The 23,186-nt window shown below is 27.4% G+C and overlaps 1 protein-coding gene and 1 non-coding gene across 2 annotated transcripts in view; both read right to left on the minus strand.

Annotated features, from left to right (window-relative positions):
- The window catches only part of LOC100209250 (UBX domain-containing protein 7), a 38,574-nt gene extending 29,181 nt beyond the window's left edge, over nt 1-9,393 (minus strand). The window contains exons 1-4 of the mRNA XM_065788696.1: nt 9,056-9,393; nt 8,793-8,860; nt 1,722-1,796; nt 1,433-1,551 (exon numbers count right to left, since the gene is read on the minus strand). Of these exons, the coding sequence (XP_065644768.1) occupies nt 1,433-1,551; nt 1,722-1,796; nt 8,793-8,860; nt 9,056-9,342 (549 nt within the window). The 5' untranslated portion in view covers nt 9,343-9,393. The remainder of the gene's footprint in view (nt 1-1,432; nt 1,552-1,721; nt 1,797-8,792; nt 8,861-9,055) is intronic.
- Nucleotides 9,394-19,144: 9,751 nt separating this feature from the next.
- trnad-guc (transfer RNA aspartic acid (anticodon GUC)) lies at nt 19,145-19,216 on the minus strand. Its single transcript has one exon. It is a non-coding gene; the product is annotated as a tRNA-Asp (tRNA).
- Nucleotides 19,217-23,186: the final 3,970 nt, after the last annotated feature.

The raw sequence follows: 23,186 nt of genomic DNA on the forward strand, positions 1-23,186 counted from the left end.
GTTGAAGTAAGGTATTAACATAATTAAGTTTGACAGTGCAAAATAATGCATTATGAATAATAAATAGGATAATATTAAAATATTTTGCATTATTAGTGCCACAGCATAAAAATTACAATAACTGATGCAGCAGTTCCTGTTCAAGTTGATGGTGAAGCTTGGATGCAACACCCTGCATTCCAGGGAGTTCCAGACTGGGATAGTTAAGATTACTCAAAAAGACAGAACTACACTTCTTAAAAAGGAGGGTTTTTTTTTTGTTAAAAAATAACATTTTGAAAAGTTTATTAAATATGACCTGATTTAGTTTATATAAATGATTTTGATCAACTGTTAAGTTTTCTATTAAATAAAATTTATTTGTAACAAAAAACATAACTATTAAGTAATATTGCTTGACTTAAAACATCAGTTACTCTTAAAATATTAGTCAATTAATTCACAAATGTTTAAGAATAACTTGAAAATACACATATATTTGTGTGTGTGTGTGTGTGTGTGTGTATGTGTGTGTGTATACATGTATACATATATACACACATGATCTTTAAAACATATTTCATGATCTTCAAAATATATTTCAGGAGTTTGAAGGCGCTCTTTTTACTTAAAAAGAATCAAACACTTATACTTATATAACTTCAAGTAAAAGTGAAGTTAATGGAACCTGATGCCTGTAGATCAAGTTTGATTTGTAAAAAAAAAAAAATCATTATTGTTTATTTTTTGTTTATTTTTTGATACACTAAGCAAAATAAAGTTTTTAAATATTTATTTAAAAACTTAAAAACTTGATTTGATGTATGGTATTACTGTATTATCTAATATATAATCAAAAGTCATGTAATATGCCATTTACATGACTTTCGTTTATATATTAAATGAGTTGCAATGAATGCATTTTGTATGGATATTGTAAAATATTATACGTCTAAATATTAATATTATATCATATTTACATTTCTAATGGATTATAAAAAACATATTTTAATGGATATTATATTTACTCTTCTAATGGTTAACAAATTTAAACAAAAAAATTTAATAATGATGAGCAATTAAAAGGGTGTATTAACTAAAGACATAAAACTAACTAATGTTAGTAAAGGTAGGTAAAGTTTTGAAAAAAAATTAAAAAGGTTGTCTGTTTTAGAATATTAGGCTTCAAAGATGAACAACATTTTTTCATTACTGAACTTTTTGGAAAAATCAGAAATTATATATATATATATATATATATATATATATATATATATATATATATATATATATATATATACATATACACACATATATATATATATATACACATATATGTATATATATATATACACACACATATATATATATATATATATATATATGCAGATAATAAATTAAACAACAAAAATATAATGCCATATAAGTAACTCTAGTAACTAATTTTGTTTACCGCTTGAAAGTTTCCCACATAAATAATATCTCTTGGTGGTTTGAACAACTCATGCAAACGTTTTGTTTTTTTATTAGGCGGAACTCCTCGAGAATGTATCAGTAACTGCTCTTGCTCATCTAAAGCATAAATAATTTTATTTAATATATTAAATGTTTTTAATATCTTATATACATAATTAATATATAAAAGTATAAAATATATTTAAAAAATTTTAAATTTTTGTATATAAATTCACTTAATAAAAAATATTTACTAGAATTAATTTATTTAATGAATGCTAAGTGACCTGCTTCTTTTTTAAAATCTCTAAAATTATCAAATACTGAGCATGTTTGAGGTCTTCTTGTACGAGAAGGCAATGCTAAAATAACAACATAAACAATAAATCAAATGTATACAAGATTGTTCCAAACTTTTCATTCCCTCATGAAAGCAAAACCATATATTAAAAAGCCATTTAACTACTATTGGTAGCCATGGCCTTATTTGCAGCATGAAAAACTAAAGGCCATCTCAGTTGACATGGCCTTTAATTTTTCATGATATAAATAAGACCATGTCATCCAATTTTATTATATATATATATATATATATATATATATATAAATATATATATATATATATATATATATATATATATATATATATATATATATATATATATATATATATATATATACATATACATATATACAGCGACATCTTTTTTGAATATATACATATTAAAATACATATAAAAATTGATTTTTCAGGAATAAAAATAAAATTGATGGAATAAAAAGTGTTTTCACAACTTTTTAACTTATATTTTAATAAAAGGCAAACTCAAGTAGTAGAGTTTTTTTATTTAGACAACATTAAAGATATAGAGAATGTATATATATATATATATATATATATATATATATATATATATATATATATATATATATATATATATATATATATATATATATATATATATATGTATATATATATATATATATATATATATATATATATATATATATATATATATATATATATATATATATATATATGTATATGTATATATATATAAAAAGTTGTGAAAACACTTTATTTTTATTCCTGAAAAATCAATTTTTATATGTATTTTAATATGTATATATTCAAAAAAGATGTCGCTGTATATATGTATGTATATATATATATATATATATATATATATATATATATATATATATATATATATATATATATATACATATATATATATATATATATATATATATACATATATACAGCGACATATGCAGGCCAATTTTGATACCAGTATACTGGTATGGGTCCCCAAATTTCTGCCCAAACTCAATTTAAAACAATTTAATATTAAATTAAATTAAAACAATTCTTTATTACTTATTGTCTTGCTGTTTTGTCATAAAATTTGTTATGACAATTATGATGATAATTATTATGATAAAATTTGTTATGACAATAACAAAATAAAATATTTTAAATACTAAAATATACTATAAAAGTTTTTTAAAACATAACAACATTATAATAATCACGCCAAAGAACTTGATTTGAAAAGTAAGTGAAGAACAACAAAAAAAAGTTGTTAACTTTGAATGAATTATTAAAATTTGGATGAATTGACCTTGCTATGCTATAAATACGCTATGAAACAATTTGAGGAGGCTACTTATTAGTGGTTAATAACCCTCTCTCAACTCTATAGCTCTGAAACACGAACCTTGACGAACAAGGCCGCTGCGCGGAGAAACAAGTTGAGCGCGGTACTACCAGGGACGTGGTGGGAATCGAACTTGGAACCTCTCGCTTATGAAGCGAGCGCTTTACCACTACACCACTACCGCATATGCCACTACACCACTACACCAATACCGCATGTTTAATAAATGTTATAGTTATCGCTTGCTTATGAAATATTATAGTTTATATAACTAATAAAAGAATCACAGTTTTTAATTAGAATGTCTTATTGCATAATTTTTAACATAATTAGGAGCTATCAAGAAATAATGATAAATGGTTAATAATGGCTAGGGTTTTGAATAAAATTTCATGAAAATTTCATTTAAAGAAATAATGTTGAGATCAGAAGAATTTTTTTTTCTTAGTGAAATATGCCTTTACAAAGTTATATATGTTCACTTTTTTTATCTTTCTTCTAAAATTGTGCATGCATCAATTTTATGAATCTGCCGTTTTGTGTAGGTCTATTAATCAATCAATCAAATTTATTGACAGGCTCAAGGCCCAATATAATAAATATACAATGGGTAAAATAAAGTGGATTAGAATAAAACAAAGTCTAACACTTGAATATAAACAAAACCCAAGAAAAAAAATAAATAAATAAAGATAAAAAATTAAAGTGTTATAAATATAACTCAGCTCTCCATTTAAACATCAGTGGAGACTGCAAGAACCTGTCTGAGTTAACAAAAGCTTTTATGATGAGGTTCTCACTATTCTGCAGAAGTAACAGTGAGGAGTATTGTTGTTTGCGAATAACAACATTAACTGAATGGGCAACATGTTTCACAAATAATTCACTAGAATGTTCCATGGTGGCTTGTTTAATATCAAGCGAAGTGCATTATATGCAACACATAGGCGATGGAATGAGTCTTTTCTCCAAAGATACCACAACTGACATCCATAGATTGGGCTGCAAAAGGCATTAAATAACATGATCTTTGTTTGTATTTGTGTAGAGCTGAACTTTCTATGGATGAGGTTAGCTTTAGCATACATAGAGCGCACGTGTTTTAAAATATCTTTGTCATCCTGCATATTGTTTGAGATCAAGTGACTCAATTGATTGGTCTATGATTGTACAAAACTTTGAAATCTCATCTATTTGCTGTGACTGTTCCTAAGTGCTCCAAAATTCTTATTTGTCTTGTTTTTTTCCTCGAACATCAGCATCATTTTTTTCCTGATTCATACAATTTGCAAGTCGTTTGTTAATCATTATCTTGCTATAATTTATTTGATTACATTATAGTATATTCTCTTTTTAGCAGGGGTGTACCCTCATGGTCGTCCGGTGGCACAAGATGACTTGTTTTCTTCAAGGGCGACTGAAGTTTAAAAAAAATGCCTGTCAGTAGCCCTACAGGATGACCAGACGGTTTGTTACTTACAAAAGTGTGTTTATTAATAAAACCATATTTGATCTATGAAGATTTTCTTCATTGCGATTATTTAAAAGAAAACTTTAACAAAGTATTTAAAGTAGCTTAACAATGTAAATATATGCAAGTAATATGCAATGTAATATATGAAGTGTACTCATTGTTAAACTACTTTACTAACTAATTGTTATTTCACCAAACCTAATAAAAAGAAGCCAACACGCAGTTTAATATTTCGAAATGCAACTATACTGTTTTTATTAATTGACTTATTGCAAAACTAATTATTGAATATTGTATTGTCATCAAGAAAGAGTATGTATGCAAAATTTGAAGAAAATCTATCATCAGGAAGTGACTCAAAAATTGATTGCAAGATTTGATGTTAACAGACAGATAACAGATGAGGAGTTAATAAAAGCATTGGGAAAAACATTATTAAGATGCACGTGATTATCATAGTGGAGAACTCAAATGAGAAATAATAACTGTTTCAGTCGCCCGCAGGGTGACTGCAAAAAACCGGAGGGTACACCACTGCTTTTTAGTAAATAACTTAAGTGTGCTTTTTTTGAACATCTGAAAAAATGAATTGAATCATTGAAATAAAAATAACATAAAATCATGTGGTGTTAAGTATAGAAAATGCGCACAAAATATAGCGTATGTTTTATAAAAGAATTTTCCTTTAAAGAAGTTAGTTGACAAATTTTAGCTAACTAAAATGTTAATTGTCTAAAACTAGTAATTAGCTAAAATTAGCTAATTAAAATATTAGATGACTAATTTTAGTTGAACTAAAAAACTACTTGACTAATCTTAGTTACGGTTGTTTTAGTTAAGTTAAATACAATTTTTAGTTTTGGTAACTAGTTTACAGATCAGGCAACAAATATAAGTAATGATTAAATTGCAGAATTTGCAACATTTTCAGAAATCACTTCAAACTTTAATTTAAAAAAAGTTATAGCATGCCATTTTTTCAAATGTCTTTATCTATGGTGTACAGTCTACCATATGATATAATATTACTTTGTAATATAAAATAACTTTTATATTATAATGGTATATTATGTTATACGCCAATCTTAATATGACAGCATTTTAAAAATGACGTGATCAGTCATTCTTAATATGCTGTAATCATAAAGTCTATTGTGAGGAGAAAATTGTTAAGCATCACAGTGCTGATGATTATTTAGCTTTAAGAATTTTACAACTTTATTCAATGCAACTGTTCCATTATTAATATTAAAAAAATGTCATTTGTTCCTTTTTGTTTGAGCTTAGCTGGCATTATTTGACAACTAATTAAACACTATGAACAGTGGTATTGATTTGCATTTACTACTGTGTTAATTTTTTCTGGTTCTTTGAAACAGAGTTTTTAAATATAAACCTAAAAACAAAATTTTTTTTATGATCAAACAAATCTATCATTTTTTTCAGTCTCCTCAAGTAAACAATTTATTTTAGTAAACATTATAAACAAATATTTAGTAATACAAAATCCACAACTTATTTAAGTAAACAAGTTGTTGTTCCCAACAATTAAATGTTCATAAATGGTAAGAAATTTATTTATAACAACAGCTGCCTTTAACATGGATGTAATGCTTGTGGTTATGTAATCACAAACTAAATCAACACTACTGATGCAAAATCCAAAAATATTGATTTTTTGCATGCTTGGCTTACAAAGGTCAACACTTTATTAAAACATGTTTAGCCAGCTTTCCAGATTTGTTGTGTAACTAAAATACTTGTTTCATTAACTTTTTTTTTTTTTTTAATGTTAGTTGTTTACTTACTAACAGTAGTGAGTGAATTTCTTAGCAATTAAGAACCAATAACTTCCAACAAAAAAAGCAACAATTTCCATTTTAAGGTTTCTTAAAAACTAACAATGATTTAGATAACAGCGGTTCAGGAGACTAACATCTAGCAATATATATTGACAAACAACTTAATATCAATATTAATATTAATAATATGTATATCAATACATAGCACCGTATAATCGATAGTATTTCATATGGGAATGTCATCAAATTTCTGCAAATGTCCATTTTTTAAGGGGAAAAACAGGCTAAACTAAATAACTTATTTATATTTTAGATATTTATTAGTACGCCATACAAATATATAGCATAAACTAAAACTAATTTTAACAATTATTGAAAAAAATTTTAGAAAAAAAAGAAAAATTTTTAATACAATAGATTTTTTAAACATAATGATATAAAATAAATCTTTTTTAAAAAATAAAAAAAACTTTTTAATTTTATTTTAATTTTAAAAACTTTTTAATTTTATTTTATAATTAAAATTCACAAATCATGAATTTTAATTAAATTTAATTAAAAATAAAATAAAATTAAATTAATTTAATCAAATAAATTATGAATTATGTACAAGAGAGTGGAATTATTTTATATTTAAATTTAAAATATATAGTCACAGAACTTTGATTTTAACAAAAAAGAACATTATGTAAAACTCACATAATAAAACCAAAAAATTAAAAATACAAGAAAAATAATTAAAATAGAGAAAATAATTTAATTTAAAAAGAACAAAAACTACATGTTGATTGTTGAGATATAAAACAATAATGTAACATGTTACTATCTTACTATGTTTTTATATCAGTCTATGGCATTAGTTCTAATCCAAGTTACTTTGCAATAAATTCTTGTAATTAAAAAAACAATCTTATTTTTTATTTTATTTTCAAAACGTATATTATAAACCAGTTTTTGATTTAATAGAACTATTATATTATTTTTGGTTAAATTATTATATATATTTATGCATTATTATATATATTATAAGTAAAACAGTTTTTAATATAATTCAATTGCCAACAAAAACAAGTGAACTTCAAAAACAACTATTTAAACCAATATGTTATGCTAAAACATAAATAATTAAAAGAAAGAAATAATTAATAATTTAAAGAAATATAATAAAGAAAAAAAAAATCAAAATATGTATAAGCTTCAATATTTTATTATAGTTACTATTCTATATAATAGCTTCTACTTTTACACAACTTATGTATTATTCTATACCAGGTGGCCACAAACTTTCATAAGAAAAAAAGGATATCAGAAGATTTTGGGTAGATTTTGCATCTAATTTAGACAATTTTTTATTTTGCAAAACTACAAAATTTTAAATAAAGAGGATTTTTAAAAAAATATGTTCAATGCCCATGTTTCCACACTTGTTAGGTTTGAACAGGGGTCACTAATGCCATTTTTTTATGTTAAATGACATGGATTTCCTAAAGCAATTTTTACAACCCAATACCCTATTAGACGTTAACCAGTTTTGCAGACCTTAAATAAGATTTTTTCTTGAGAATGTAAAAATATATAAATTTATAAGAATAAATATATAAAAATTGATATACTTATTTTGTGTAAGAATAAGTATATATTAATGATAACATTAAAAATATATTTTCTTAAATTTATTTAATGTTTATTAGTGTACAATTTTAATAATGATTTAATTAATTAATAACAAATCATGCACATTTTTCTGCTAACCAATCATTGACATGTTTAGAAATATTGTTTTTTGCATATATATATATATATATATATATATATATATATATATATATATATATATATATATATATATATATATATGTATATATATATATATATATATATATATATATATATATATATATATATATATATATATATATATATATATATATATGCTAAAAACAATAACAAAATTTTTAAAACACTATATATATATATATATATATATATATATATATATATATATATATATATATATATATACAGTGTTTTAGAAATTTATTCTGTTTTTATGTTTTCTTTACTGATGCAATTTACAGTTTTTTTTCTTTCTGTCAACTGTCTTCTCTATTCCTATTTAAATTGTGTTTTACTGAAGCTGTTTTTTAAGTAAATAAATAAAAAAATTATTCATTTTGAATACAACTAAAATTACACAAAACCAGGTAAAGAAAAACATAACATATTACCTACTGCTGAGTTATTTAGGAAGTGATAGTTTTCAAAACATTTTAGATGAAATGTTTTGAATAAGGATAAACCCTTCTAAACACTAATGTCTTAGTCTTCTCTTTCTAATACCCTGTATCTTGTGTATCTATTTACATTTACTGTTTAATTTATTTGATTGCTTAAAACGATTCAAATTTTGTAATGACATACCATGGTATGGATCTTCAACTAGAACTTCTTGATGTTGTGGAATTGGTGAACGTACATTATCATCAGAACTTTAATACAAAAATAGTTGTTATTCTTTCATAAAAAACATAATTATAAACACCAATCAATTGATTTACATTTTAACACAAGTTTAATTGTATTGATTAATAAGCAAAAATAAAAAACGAATACAAAAATACGTTTTAATAAAACATTAAGTTATTTAAATTATAGAAGTAGAAAAGAATTTAAAAAAAACTTGCTTATAATATTCTTGAAAAGAAGTTTGTTCATAAGGTACATTTTTTGTAATATTTTCGTTTTTAACCTTCTTCTTCGAATGAGATTTTGACGAGGATCTGCCAGATGAAGGTGAAAGAGACTCAGACGGTCCTGGTACACATAATCCTTCTAAATACATATTCACAGCCATTTCTAGATTCCCATTTAATGCTAACAACATGTTTAAAGCAATAGTCTTATCAGCACCAGTAATACTAATGTATTGCTGAACTAAGTCATCGCTTACAGTAATATTAGAAGCGGCCATTTTGTTTGCATTTGTTGTTGATTTTTTTTTTTTAATGTATATATAAAATATAATCTATATCGTAACGTAGCGTTGTAAATCAAGTTTAAAAGATCGCGCGAAAATTTTGCGTTATTCTCTAGGCCGCAAGTGAATGATTACTGTTAAACTTTTTTAAGTTAAGTAATTTAACTAAGGAAAACAAATAAAATTTTGCATTTAAGTCTATGAGCAACAGTAAGCAGCGCCGGCTTTTGGTAATAACGATACTGAAATAAATTTGTAATCAGTTTGTAAATAAATTTAAGATATTATTAGTGACGGCTGCCGTTTTTGTGGGCAGCCGTCAACATCATCAATACTTTTTTTCAAAGTGCAGTAAACTCAAGCATAATAAAATGAAAAACAAAAATTCTGAATAATATACCGGTTTTTACATCCATTTAAAACAACCATGATATTCATTTAAATCATCGTGACAATCAATTAAAACAGTTGTGATTTTCAATTAAAATATTACACGCATGCGCATTCTCAAAATTCTATATTATTCAAAAAAAAAAGGTTTTATTTTAATATATATATATATATTTTTTTTTTCATTCAATTTTTTAAAATTATGTAAAATTTTATTTTATTTAAAATATAATGTTTATTTTCCAATTACTGTCGAGGTTTGTCATCTGACCTAAGACACGCTTCGAAAAAGCTTTTGCAGTGTGTGTAATAATAGTTCGATAAGTTAGCATTAGGAATAGATAAGCACGCATTCTTGTAATTAGTTCATTTCTTCCAGCTGGAGCCGGAAGAAATCAACTAATCGCAAGATATTGTTAAAATATCTTGTAATTAGTTCACTACAAAAATATTGTTTTTATTTCATCAATAAAAACAATATTTTTATAGCGACGAATAGACGAGACTGAGACGGAAAAAAACACATACTGAAACTTTTTAGTCCCTGTGTTTACCGGCATGCTTTAATTAGGTGAACCTAACTAACAACATGTATTTCACCTATTGCACTTTCTAAAATTGCGTGCAATCCTGTCCACTATCTCTATGCTATCTTTCTAAATCGACTACTTCTATCTTTCACTCTAACATATCTTCGTTCGGGTTATGACGTTCCTTTTGGAACCAAACCTTTTTTGCAATTTTTGGTAATGTAGCTTCTATATGGCAATTAGCCGGAGGAGGATAAACCATAATACCAAAAGACGAGACTGAAGTTTACCACCTATTATATTCAATTTGAAGATTTTTTACATCATTGTCGTTTTTTCTTTCATAAATTGGTTGAGTAATTTTATATGTGTATCCAAGATTGGTCATCCATCTCCAGACAGCTGTAATACATTTACATTTAAAGTATATTTAATTTCAATTCTAGTTGTCGTTGTATTGTTGTTTATAAGCTCTTCATTTCTTCTTCTAATCTCTTCATTATAAATAACGTGGCGAGCACCACCTCTAGAGCCAGGAAGTGTTGAATTCGTTCGAGCGTAGCTTCTTAAAATTGATTGTATTGTGTTTTGATTAACTCTGTTAACGATGAAGCTTCAGATTGAGTTTTTTCTTGATCAACGCTAGATTTACAACAAGATCTCGCATGTTTTGGGAAACGGAATTTCGCGGCATAAAGATTCAGATTAAGTTTTTCGTGGCAAAGAAGTTTCAGATTGAATTTTTCTTTGATTAACGACTAATCTCAATACAAATTTTTGCGTATTTTGGCAAACAGAATTTCGCTGCATGTTTTAATGAAAATCTAATATACGTTAAATGTTTTAATAGGAAATCATGGTTGTTTTAATTATCATCATGCATGTTTTAATTGAATGTCATGGTTGTTTTGCCAATACAGTACGTGCATAAAAAATATGTACCGGGTTTTGCATTCATTTAAAACAAACTTGACATCCATTTAAATTTAAAATAAACTCCATGAAATTAAAGTAAATTGATATAATATTAATAAAAAATTAATTTAAATAAATACATATATGAATAAAACCTTTTTTTTTTGGATAATATAAAATGTTGAGATTGCGAATGCGTTAAATGTTTCAATTTAAAATCATGATTGTTTTAATTGAAAATCACGATTGTTTTAATTGATTGTCACGATGTTTTAAATGAATGTCATGGTTGTCTTAAATGGATGTCATGTTTGTTTTAAATGGATGTCATGTTTGTTTTAAATGGATGAAAAAACCGATATGTATGAGAATTTAAAGTTAACTTTTTTTCTTCTAAGTAACAAAAGTTATTTGTTGTATTTTGTGCTGCTAATATCATAATTTACACCTTATACAAAAAGTTTAAACGCACTTGCTTTTTTAAAAGTTAGGGTAAGTTTAGAGTGGTACAAAGAGAAAACACGAGGCAGGGTCCAGGTTTTTTTTTTCTTAGTCAATTATTAATTTAGAAAAAAACACAACTTTGAATAAAAAAAAACAAAATCTTTTCTGAAAATAAATAACAAACTCAAGTAATCAAAACATTATTTAGAAAAAAGTGCAATAAAGTTTAAACGCACCTACAACTTTTAATCGAAATATATTAATACAGGATATGACTCCCGTTGTTTTTAACACACGCTTGTATTCGCATTTTGGAAAACGCGTTTATCCCTAGTTGCGATTTGTTCCAGGCTGATCAAAACTGTTTGTTTCAACAAGACAATGCTCCATGCCATACAGCACATTCAATCACTGATTATTTCCTTAAAAGTAATATTCAACTCATGCCTCGGCCAGCACGATCACTAGATTTAAACTCGATCGAAAATTTATGGAGCTGGATGAATTATCAACTAACAAAAAAACAATTGACTAGTCACAAAAGGCTCTAACAAGAACTGACCAAACTGTGGCTTGATATACCAATCAAGATACTTGAAAACTTAATTGAATTAATGCCAAGCGAAAATTTTTTTAAATAGATAAATTTTATTTTGGTGATGTTTTAGAAGGATATTATATTTTTTACAAGAGCTGTTAAAAAATTGTTAAAAATAGGTAAAATCTAAAAAGAATTTATTACCATTTATTCAACAAAAATTATTATTATTCACTTGACAGATAAATATAGTAGCACAATGTAGCAATCAGAGCCGACGAAACTGGGTAAAAGAAGAGAAAAAAAAAGGGGGGGGGGAGAAATGAGAGGCTTTGCCTCTACCTTTTTTTTTTCAAAAAGATCTTCTTTTTGTTTAAAGAAATTTCTAGATATAGAGGACTTATTTTAGAAATTGACGATTGTGACTCTCCACTTCGAAATCCGCGTTGTCGGCCCTGGCGTTTTTGGCCCTGGCAATAACATGAAAATTAATTGCAAGTATCGTAATTGCAAATATAATAATAATATAAACCGATTTGCAATGTTGCCAGTCAACAGGTATTCTTACCTTAACTGCGTTGAACTCAATTTTCTTTTTTTGCCAAACTTTGGGCTGATGATCAGCAAAATACGTTTCTAGTGATGAAAGTTTACTGAATCAAAAAATAAATCATATATAACTTCATAATATCTGATTAAAATAATTTTACTTTCATAATTTTAATTTGTTTTACTTCATAGTTTACAAAATTGAAAAGAAAAAATATATAATAGTAACATCACATAAAATAAAGTTAAACTGATATGCTGGAATAGTTACTAATTATAATATGATATTCAAACTTATTCTTAGTTTTTAATATTTATAGTTAGTCAAACCTAATTGCCGCTAGTTCGAAGTCAAATAAGTATTTGAAATATTATCTGGTAAGCAAACTTTTTCTCGAACCCAACAATTCTCCCACAATTATGTTCTGCACTTAAACAAATTTCACATGGCAAATCTGTTGCATAAAAGTAACCAAAGTACTGGAATTTCATTTTCCAGCCAATTTGTTTAAAAACAAAATTTTTTTTTTTTGAAATAATAATCAAGCATTGCCGCTAAATCTGTTTATTAACTTAAGTTAGGAGACAATCAATAACTGGTATGGTTAACGATTTCTTTAAATATTTTAAAGTTAAATAAGAAGGAACATTAGTTCTATTTATTTGATAACTCGATGCTCTTAACTTCTTAGCTTAACTTCTGCAACTCAACTTTAGAAATAAGATAAAGAACTGTATCATATCACCTAGTTATAATAAACTAATTTATCACAATTTTTTCTCATATTCTTGATTCATTAAAGTATCAGTGCTTTGTTTTTTTCCTCTAAAATTGTATTTAAAACCTTAAAAAATATGGTTCAGGTATTGTAACAAAACCTCTGTACAGTAAAGTGATGTTCATCAATCTTTCCTTTTTTTCTACAATAATTAAAATCACTCACACAGAGTTGAGCTAGCTGAGCAATTTTTACTAAATTTAACAGATCTCATGAACGGTGCGTCAGATTTACATAATTTTTACTAAATTTAACAGATCTCATGAACGGTGCGTCAGATTTACATAATTTTTACTAAATTTAACAGATCTCATGAACGGTGCGTCAGATTTACATAATTTTTACTAAATTTAACAGAACTCATGAACGGTGCGTCAGATTTACATAATTTTTACTAAATTTAACAGATCTCATGAACGGTGCGTCAGATTTACATAATTTTTTCACTATTCAAATAGTGAAAAAATTATGTAAATCTTTTTATTGTATTTAAAACCGTTATTATCTTTTAAATAGTATTTGAAAGATAATAGCTTCCGTTTGTGTTCTAAAAATAGACCTACCTAATGTAGCGCAAGTGGTATTCGGACAAACACTTTCATAAACATGAAAAGCAAAGGTCCTACAAAGTTACTGTTCTTGGGGAATTTATAGACCAGACTCTAGATATAGTGATAGATTACCTCCAAGAACACTTTTAAAGGTTTCCTAAATCTGGAAATAATGACTGACAGGCAAAAACTAATGAAAACTTTAAAATTAAAAACAAGGGTTCATAGGTTTGAAAGAAAATATTTTAACAACATTCATGATTAAAAATAAAAAAGTAGTATATTGGCATTATTTGATTTTGTTAGTCCAGCAAAATATGATTTAAGTTACTAGAATTCACACAACCAAAGATATTACACAAAAGAAACATAACTAATTATAGGCTGTTTTCAATTTTGCTTATATAAAAGTGTATAATAGAACTTAATTAAATAAAAATTTGGCTATAAGGGCCCTACAATTAAAGAGACATTTAAATTATACTCCCTCAAGTATTGAGTATCTGTACTAATCTATTTTTATTCCTTTCATATTGGTAAAAAAAAGCAAAACACCCTTTAAATTTAAACCAATACAAATTTTTGAGTACAATATTACAAAGATGAGATCCCCTGTAAAATATAACGTTAAAAATAAAATAAATAAAAAACTATTTATATATATATAACATATATAATATATATCAGTAAATATATTTATATTATATATATATATATTTTTTTTTTTTAATTTTTATTTTAGGTGCCCCAAGAAGTCCTAACGGTCTTGTCACAGAGCACCGCGGAAGTGCATTTAACCAGGAATTTCACGCCTCCTTCCTTACCATGACGCGAAAATTTGTCCAGAGCTCGTTTCGAACCTACATCTCCTGCTTATAAAGCAAGCGCTCTAACCACTGCGCCACGGCCGCACAAAATAACATGTAAAATGAAAAAAATTTCATAAGCGATATTTGACTGACTTATTATTGCTCTAACATTACTCAACATTTTAAGACCATTGGGCACTATATACTTTGTAAAATACATTTAAAATTATTTGTATATATATATGTATATCAAATTTTTTTGCCATTTTACACTCTTTCATCTATAAAGATTTTTCTGATGAGTCTTTATACTGTGTTTTATACACAGTGTAAAGTATTTTACTATACACTGTGTTTTATACACAGTGTAAAGTAAAAAAACTTGATAAGTCATTTTTTTACTAATTTACATATATATATATATATATATATATATATATATATATATATATATATATATATATATATATATATATATGTATATATATATATATATATATACTTATATATATATACTTATATATATACAATTTTTAAATATCTGAAAACTAGATGTTGATGAAAGAAGACAAAATAAAAAAACATGTTAGTCTTAATCCAATAATATAATTATTCAGATATGAATCTATGAAAATAACTATTTTGACAATATTATAGGTCTGTCACACATTGATCCGTCAAAAATCTTTCAGAACCAAAGCAATTATCTTTTCAGAAGTTGATGGCGTATTAACTACGTAACCATTCAACAAAATATAAAAAGTAAAAATGTTATTTTTGCCAAGACAATTTGCAATACAGCTGCATCTTACTGAATTAGCAGTTTTTTTAGTTGCATGTAGATGTTTTGACTAGCAATAACGCTTATTGTACCAATAATGTCCAATGACGTTTCATTTTTCATTAAATGCTAGACATGTGTACGTAAATAATAAGTATCCACTGAAGAATCAATTTCATTTATAGTATTCGAAGTTAAAATAATATTGTGTAAACAATTTTAATGCAACAGGTATCAAAATTTTCTATCCATTCTTAAGAAGGCTTAGTTTTATTAGTTGCAGTTAGTTTTACTTAAATCGACATCTTTTTCCACCTTTTTTTGTCCATGACACTCAATACATCATTTTATCTCGTTGACATTTAATTCGGAAAAAAACTTTTTTTTAAAATGCTTTAGGATCGATTTTAGCAACAAAAAACCTTGTACTAATTTTTTTCTAAAGCCAATATAAGCTTATATCACAGTCATAAGTCTTATAAGAAATACATAACACTTCATAGAGCAAATTTTTACATAATGTAAAAATATATAAATAATGTACCTTATTATTTATCAAAGTTGTTTCTTTGTGTTCAAAAGTTCAGTTTTACTTTTCTTTTTTTTTTTCAAAGCTGCTCAACTTACCTCTACTAGACAAGTGGATACATTAATTAGGTTTTAAAAAGAACTGTAAGACATAAAAAAACGTGTAATTTTAATCAAAAGTCCAATAAATTGTTAAAATATCAACACTTAAGTGATGCCAGATAAAAAAGTTCATAAGAATCTAAGAGAAAAATATCAAAACTATATTTTTTTTTTACTTTTTTGGTCCAAAATAGAAAAAGTGCCCGTGAATCTTACTTAACTGCTTTTCAACAATATATATTTTTTTTTGTGTTAACATTATAATTCCCTAACTTTCATCCATTAGATGTTTTGTCATGTGATGCGTAGTTTTGAGATATTTTAATTGCCCAACTTGCCCCAATGCTCAACTAGCTCCGCTCTACCCTAAATAATTAAATCAAAGTTTACTCAAAGTTTACAATTTTGGAAAAAAATAAAGTTCATTAGACTCAAAAATACTTTTGATCAAGTTTTTGATTTGCAAATCGTTCTAGGTTTCTAGAAGCATTCAAAAAAAAGTATGCAATATCATATTCACTACAAGATTTACTCGATAATTAATATGTACTAGACTCTATTTTAGAACTTATTGGATAAGAGTGTTTTTTGTAAAATTTTTATAATCAGACTAATTTAAAGGTAATAAAATATTTGGAAAAAACAATTTTGAATGAAAAAATCTTAGACAGTATTTTATTGAGAGCAAGGCCGTCCCGAGGGGGGCGCAGGGCAGTAACGTAGCGACAAAAAATAGGCCTCCCCGTAGAGCTTTAGTCCAGCCCCCTAATTTACTTCTCTGCTATTCTCCCCCCCCCCCCATTCCCTACCATCCCTTTTCTTGACAAAAATTATACATAAAAACAAAAATCTTATTTTTAAATACAATTTTGATTTAATTAAATAGAAACTAGTGTGTTATACTATGCAAGTCTAGTAAGTAGAAAATCTAATGAAAGTTTTTTACTTGTCTTTATAGCTGCAAATTGGTCTATAACACACTTTAAATTTAATTGAGCTGCTATTTCTGCTTCAGTTGCTATTAGGTATAGTGCAGACAAAATGATTTGCGCAGTCGTTGTCCTTAAATGTGTTTTAATGTGTTAAGGATCTTTTTGCAGTTGCTACGCTAATGGGTAATGTCAAGTATACATAAGCGTTGGTATTATATTTTTGAACAAGCAACTTACGTCATAGTATGTTATTGTGGACACGGGTGAAAACGTTTCAGCACTTTTTTCCCGTATTTTACTCATTTTCAATGAGTAAAACGCGGGAAAAAATGTTGATATTATTTCATTTTACTCTTTTTACTTTAAATATTTCAGCTTTTACGAGCGATTAAGAAGATTGTAATTTATTTTAAGTTTATTATTCTTCCATTTAGTTGAGCAGTTGATATACCAAGCGGATTTTTATGCTCGGTTTTTAATATGTGGAGTAACCCAAGGATCATACTTTTTCTTTGTTTTATTAACCTTGGGGATAAAATATTTGCAAAAAGCAAAACTGTTAGAAATTAATAAATAAAACATTTGATCCGCGGTTTTATGCAGAAATAAAATATTTCAGTTGATTGATGCAATAAAGTTTGATATTGAATTATAATCACCTTTGCTGTAACTAAACAGCTGAGAATCACTTTCGGGAAACAGTTTTGAAATTCCTCAATTGATACTAAAGCGGCCCTTTATGTTTTTACCAACATAGCATTAGGAAAAAAATTTAAAATAGAATTACTGCTGTAGGTAAATAACAAGTCCAACATATGGTTTGAGCAACCATAGGGTGTCTAGACGTAAGAAATGTGATATGTTAAAATTACCGGCCATCACAGGGCTTCCTAATTAAGCTACGAGCTAATTTGAAGGATTCAACGATATATTATATTAAATTAGCATCATTTGGTCTATGTTTAACCTAGATAAGTATGTGTTTATTGTTAATTTTTACAAATACCAAAACTTCTTTGAGAAAAGTTTTATAGAACTAATTAACTTCATGAGAGATAAATACATCAGTAATGAAAATAGCTCCGCTGTCAACTCGACGTCCGTCTTAGCAATCTTTTTTTAAAAGTAAGTTATTGTATACAATAGCTTCACTATTGTACTTTGCTTTAAAACCTTAGGACATTATAGTTACCACTTAACTAAATTGTATATTTATGAGTTAATACAGTTTGTTTTAACTTTTTAGATATAAATAAAAAACTTTTATCGCTACTTGAAGTATTAGTTAAGATTATTATTAAAGCTAAAAAAATAGTCTGAAAAAGAGTTGGTAGCTCTTAGCCATATAACATATTAACATTAGCAAAAATTGCTAATGTTGCTATGTTTACATACATGCATATTATTTTTATGAATGACAACTTTAAAAAAAATTTGAAAAATTTAGCTTGGGCTCCTAATAACTCTGGGTTCTCCCGCGGCTGCGGGCCCTTCGCTACCCTACTGGCGTAGGTTGGTGTCTAGCCCAAACGAATTTTACTGGTCGGCAAAATGTGATCTATAATTAGCAGTCGGCAAATGTCGGTCAACGAGGATTTTTTTTGTCATCAAAAATTTTTTATTGGTCTTAGTCGGCAAAAAACAGATATGTACCCCCCCCCCCTTCTTTAAGATCTCATTGGGACGGCTCTAAATGAGAGGAAGCCATAAAATTATTGTTAAGTTTACATAAAACAGGTTTATTACCAATAGTAGAAAAAGATGATTTGTCATTGATGTTGTATTTATCAGTAAAGTAATTATCAGTACTTTATGTTTGTAACAGTAGATGTACACATTTACTAAAAATAAAAAGTTTATTTAATACTAAGTATTTAATATTTAATACTAAGTTAAGATTAAATTGTTGCTTCGGATAAACTTATTCTTAAAATATTGTAAAATATCTCTCCCCGGCGGGGAATCGAACCCCGGTCTCCCGCGTGACAGGCGGGGATACTTACCACTATACTACCGAGGACATGCAAGATAGAGGGCTAGATTATTTATTATAAATTAATTTGTTACCATAGACTTTTTAAAGCGTCCAATTTAAAAGTTTATTGTAATATACTTAAATGTTCAAATTATAAAGCAGGGCTTTTTTAACACTATCAAGGACCCCCAGCCACAGTTATGGACAGGGTTGGACCGAGAAATTGTAAAACTTAATTGCAAATTTTCTTATTTTTAGAAAAAATGTAATTATAGAATAGAGCACTCTGAAACGTTAACATGCTAGCCCAGTCAAATGTTTTCCGAGACAATGCGTTTTAACGAGCTTGCAGTCTAAGTGAAATTTTGTGACACTTCAATGTTTTTTCCAAAAAGTATTGTCTTTAATGGGTTATGTTTGGAATTGTGGCTATTTGAATTTCTCAAAAATTTAAAAATTTAAAATGCGCCACAGTTCCAAATATAACCGAAGTAGTAACTCAAAGTACATTTTGAACAGTTTATGTTTTTATGTTGTTGGTAGACAGTGCACTGCCAACACTGCAGTGTTGCAATCAGAAACGTATTTACGGGGTGGGGGAGGGGGTTCCAGGGTGGCTTTTGCTCCGTGCGCCAAGTTTTTATCGGGCGCCATCCGTCAGAATAGTTGAATCTTAGTAATTTGTTAATTTATATCATGATCACGAAGATTTTTATATTATTATCATGTTCAAATCATAGATCGACTCATAGACATTCTAAATATCTCCAAGTTTTTTACGGCAAAATCATCAATTATTTGCTTTTCTGCCAACAAGTATACGCATGCATATTTTTTTTTAAGCGAGGACATTATCATTGGAAATTCATCTTTATAAAAATTATAAATGTGTATGGTTGGCAGAAGAAAGTATCATTTAAAAGGCGATCAAAGTCCACTTGCAAATTATACATAACTATGCGCGAATTATTCATGCGAAAACGTTGATTTGGTAAAAAAAAATCACGTTGCTAAGTTTGATCCTTTTTTAGAGGATCCTATCTTTTTTAGAGGGTCGTACCTATCCTTTAATATATATAAGCAGTTCATAGGTATAATGACAGATAATTTTATACAACAAATGGTTGTATAAAATTATTTACATTACAATACAAAAAAAACTAAGTATTTTTCCATCAGTATTGATTCTACTTCTGATATTAGCCATGTAGATTAACTGTATTCATTTTTCGGTATGTTCAAAAGAAGGCTATCCGGTAGAAAGATTTTTAGGGTTTTTACCCAACTCTGGTCATAAATCTAAAGAATTAGCAAATACTTTTAGTTTTAAATTGCATGGGTTAGATACAAGCAATAGTCGTGGCAACAACAATGCGTCTAGCATGTCTAGTAGGAATACAGTTATAATGGCAACATTATGAAGTGGTACTCTATAAAGATTTAATAAAACTAGTAAACAATTGCAGTTAGCTAAGATTCGTTTAGAAACAGTTGTAAGTTTATACAAATCGTTTATTCAATACGTGAGTATATATCTGAGTAGTATGTTTGATATCTATGAAGAGAGAGAGAGCATAATAAATCAGAGAGATAAATTTATCGGGACACAAAACATATAAAAAATACGCAAAAGAAAATGAAAATCAACAGCAGATAAAAGAAGAGGAAAAATAAATTTTGAAATTCGAGACTCTTTAATGATCTTTAAGTTTAAGGATTAATACATATTATGCTGTTATTAATAAACTACGTTCTGCACTAGAAAGGAAAAAGTTGTGCTATGATAAAGCCAATAAAAAATTTAACTTTTAAACGTTTTTATTCAAGCTTATCAGACTTTTGTTTTCCAGCCTGCTGGAAAGCGGCATCTATCATCCCTATTTTCAAAAATTCTGGAGAGCGATCTGGTTTGTCTAACTACTAATATATCAGCTGATTTGCTAAAAGTAATAACCGAGAGTTTTATCGTGCATTAGATAAAGGCGGAGAGGATAGGGCTATCGCTCTTGACATTTCTAAAGCTTTTGATAAAAATTGGCATGCTGGTCTTCTCCATAAGCTTTCTTCTTACAGTGTATCTGGTAACATTTTTAAGATTATTGAATCCTTTCTTTACAATCGTAGTATAAAAGTTGTCCTCGATGAACAGCACTCTTCTTCTTATTCTGTAACTTCAGGGGTTCCTCAAGGTTCTATCTTTGGCCCCCTACTCTTTTTAATTTATATTAACGATCTTCCAGATATTCTCACATCCAACTTGACATTGTTCGCTGATGATACTACCATTTATTCTTGTCATGATAAGAAGCCAACACCCTCTGATTGCTTGAAAAGGATCTAACTTCTGCTACAGCATGGGGCTCACAGTGGCTGGTGAATTTTAATTCAGATAAAGTTCAATTTTTTTCAGCCAATCGTTATCGCAATAATTTAGGTCTTCCTATACTTATGAACGGTAATTTACTCGATGAGTAAATTACCTTTCATAAATATAGGAAATTTACTCGATGAGTCAACTACCCTTCATCTTCTAGAATAAACTCTTACTTCCGATCTTTCTTGGAAACCATATATCAAATCCGTTGCAAAAATTAGCATCTGCTAAGGTTGCATCTCTTTATTAAGCTCAACACTTTCTTATTCCGGATTCTATTCTCTATCTCTATAATTCTCAAATCCAGCCTTGTATGAAATACTGTTGCCATATCTGAGGCGGATCTTCTAATAATGCCCTTTCTCTTTTTGATAAGGTGCAAAAACGCATTGTAAACATAGTTGGACCTGGTCTTGCAGCCAACCTCCAACCATTATCACATCGTCGTAATGTTGCTTCTCTTTCTCTTAGATACTACAATGGGCACTGCTCTAAAGAGCTACCGTCTCTTGTGCCACCTAGTAAAATTCGTTCTTGTGTTACTCATCATTCAATTAAGCCTCATCCTTATTCTGTGATTGTTCCTAAGTGCTCCAAAAACTCTTATTCGTCTAGTTTTTTTCCTCGAACATCAGTTCTTTGGAATTCGCTTCCTATATCTTGCTTTCCTGATTTATATAATTTGCAATCCTTTAAGTCATCTGTCAATCGTTATCTTTCTCTACAATCTTTCCTCTTCCAGTAACTCTAATTAGTGGTTGCTTGAAGCCTTGTTGGAAGTAAAGATGTTTAAAAAAAAAAAAAGATTGTTTATGAACTAAAAAAAGCTATAGGAGCTGTATTATTTTAATGCTCTGAGGCATCACCTTCTAATGTAAGACATGCTATGTGTTCTCAAACTAATAATACTTGGTGCAAATACGAACCAGATAAAATTAATAAAACAAATGAAGGTTGCAAGGAAAAAAACAGGAAATGTCAGTTTTTGAAAATATTGAGATTTTTTTATTAACATGTTGTGCAAATCATAAACTACCTTCAGAGTTAACTTTGAAGCAAATAAATAAAAATTAATGGTCTAATTTAGTGATAAGGAAAGGAAAAATATAACGAAGGGGAAGGCATTGAAAACTAAATTTGATTTATCTCAGTTTGCGAAAAACTGACATCCCCTGTTCTTACCTTGCACCCTTTAAATGTTTATAAAGAAAAACCTGGACTGCCTACTGTTATCAGGGACATAATTAAACCAGTATTCATAGATTTATTAGATGAAAGCTTGTTAAAAAAGTGCCTTCATGAAAAAACTAAATACTATAATGAAGCCTAGAATGCAATAATTAGGAAATGGTATCCAAAAGATGTTTATGTGGGGCAAACTGCTTTAGAGATCAGCTATTATTAATTTCAATGAAGGTTTAGCTGGTATGTTAAATAGATATTTAGAGCTTGGTATAAATTGTGGCAAGAACTGTATTACATTTTGCAATCAAAGAGGTTTAAAGTGTTGCAAAAAAAGCAACGTCGGAAACAAATAAGAGCAAAACGAAAAGGTTATAGTGTTCGATATAAAGATAGTGAAGGAATAGTTTATGGCCCTGTAAGTTTTTAGTGGTTGTATTATATTTCAATTGATATAAC

The sequence above is a fragment of the Hydra vulgaris genome, chromosome 01 (genome assembly GCF_038396675.1).
Source record: "Hydra vulgaris chromosome 01, alternate assembly HydraT2T_AEP".
NCBI classification, from domain to species: Eukaryota; Metazoa; Cnidaria; class Hydrozoa; order Anthoathecata; family Hydridae; genus Hydra; species Hydra vulgaris.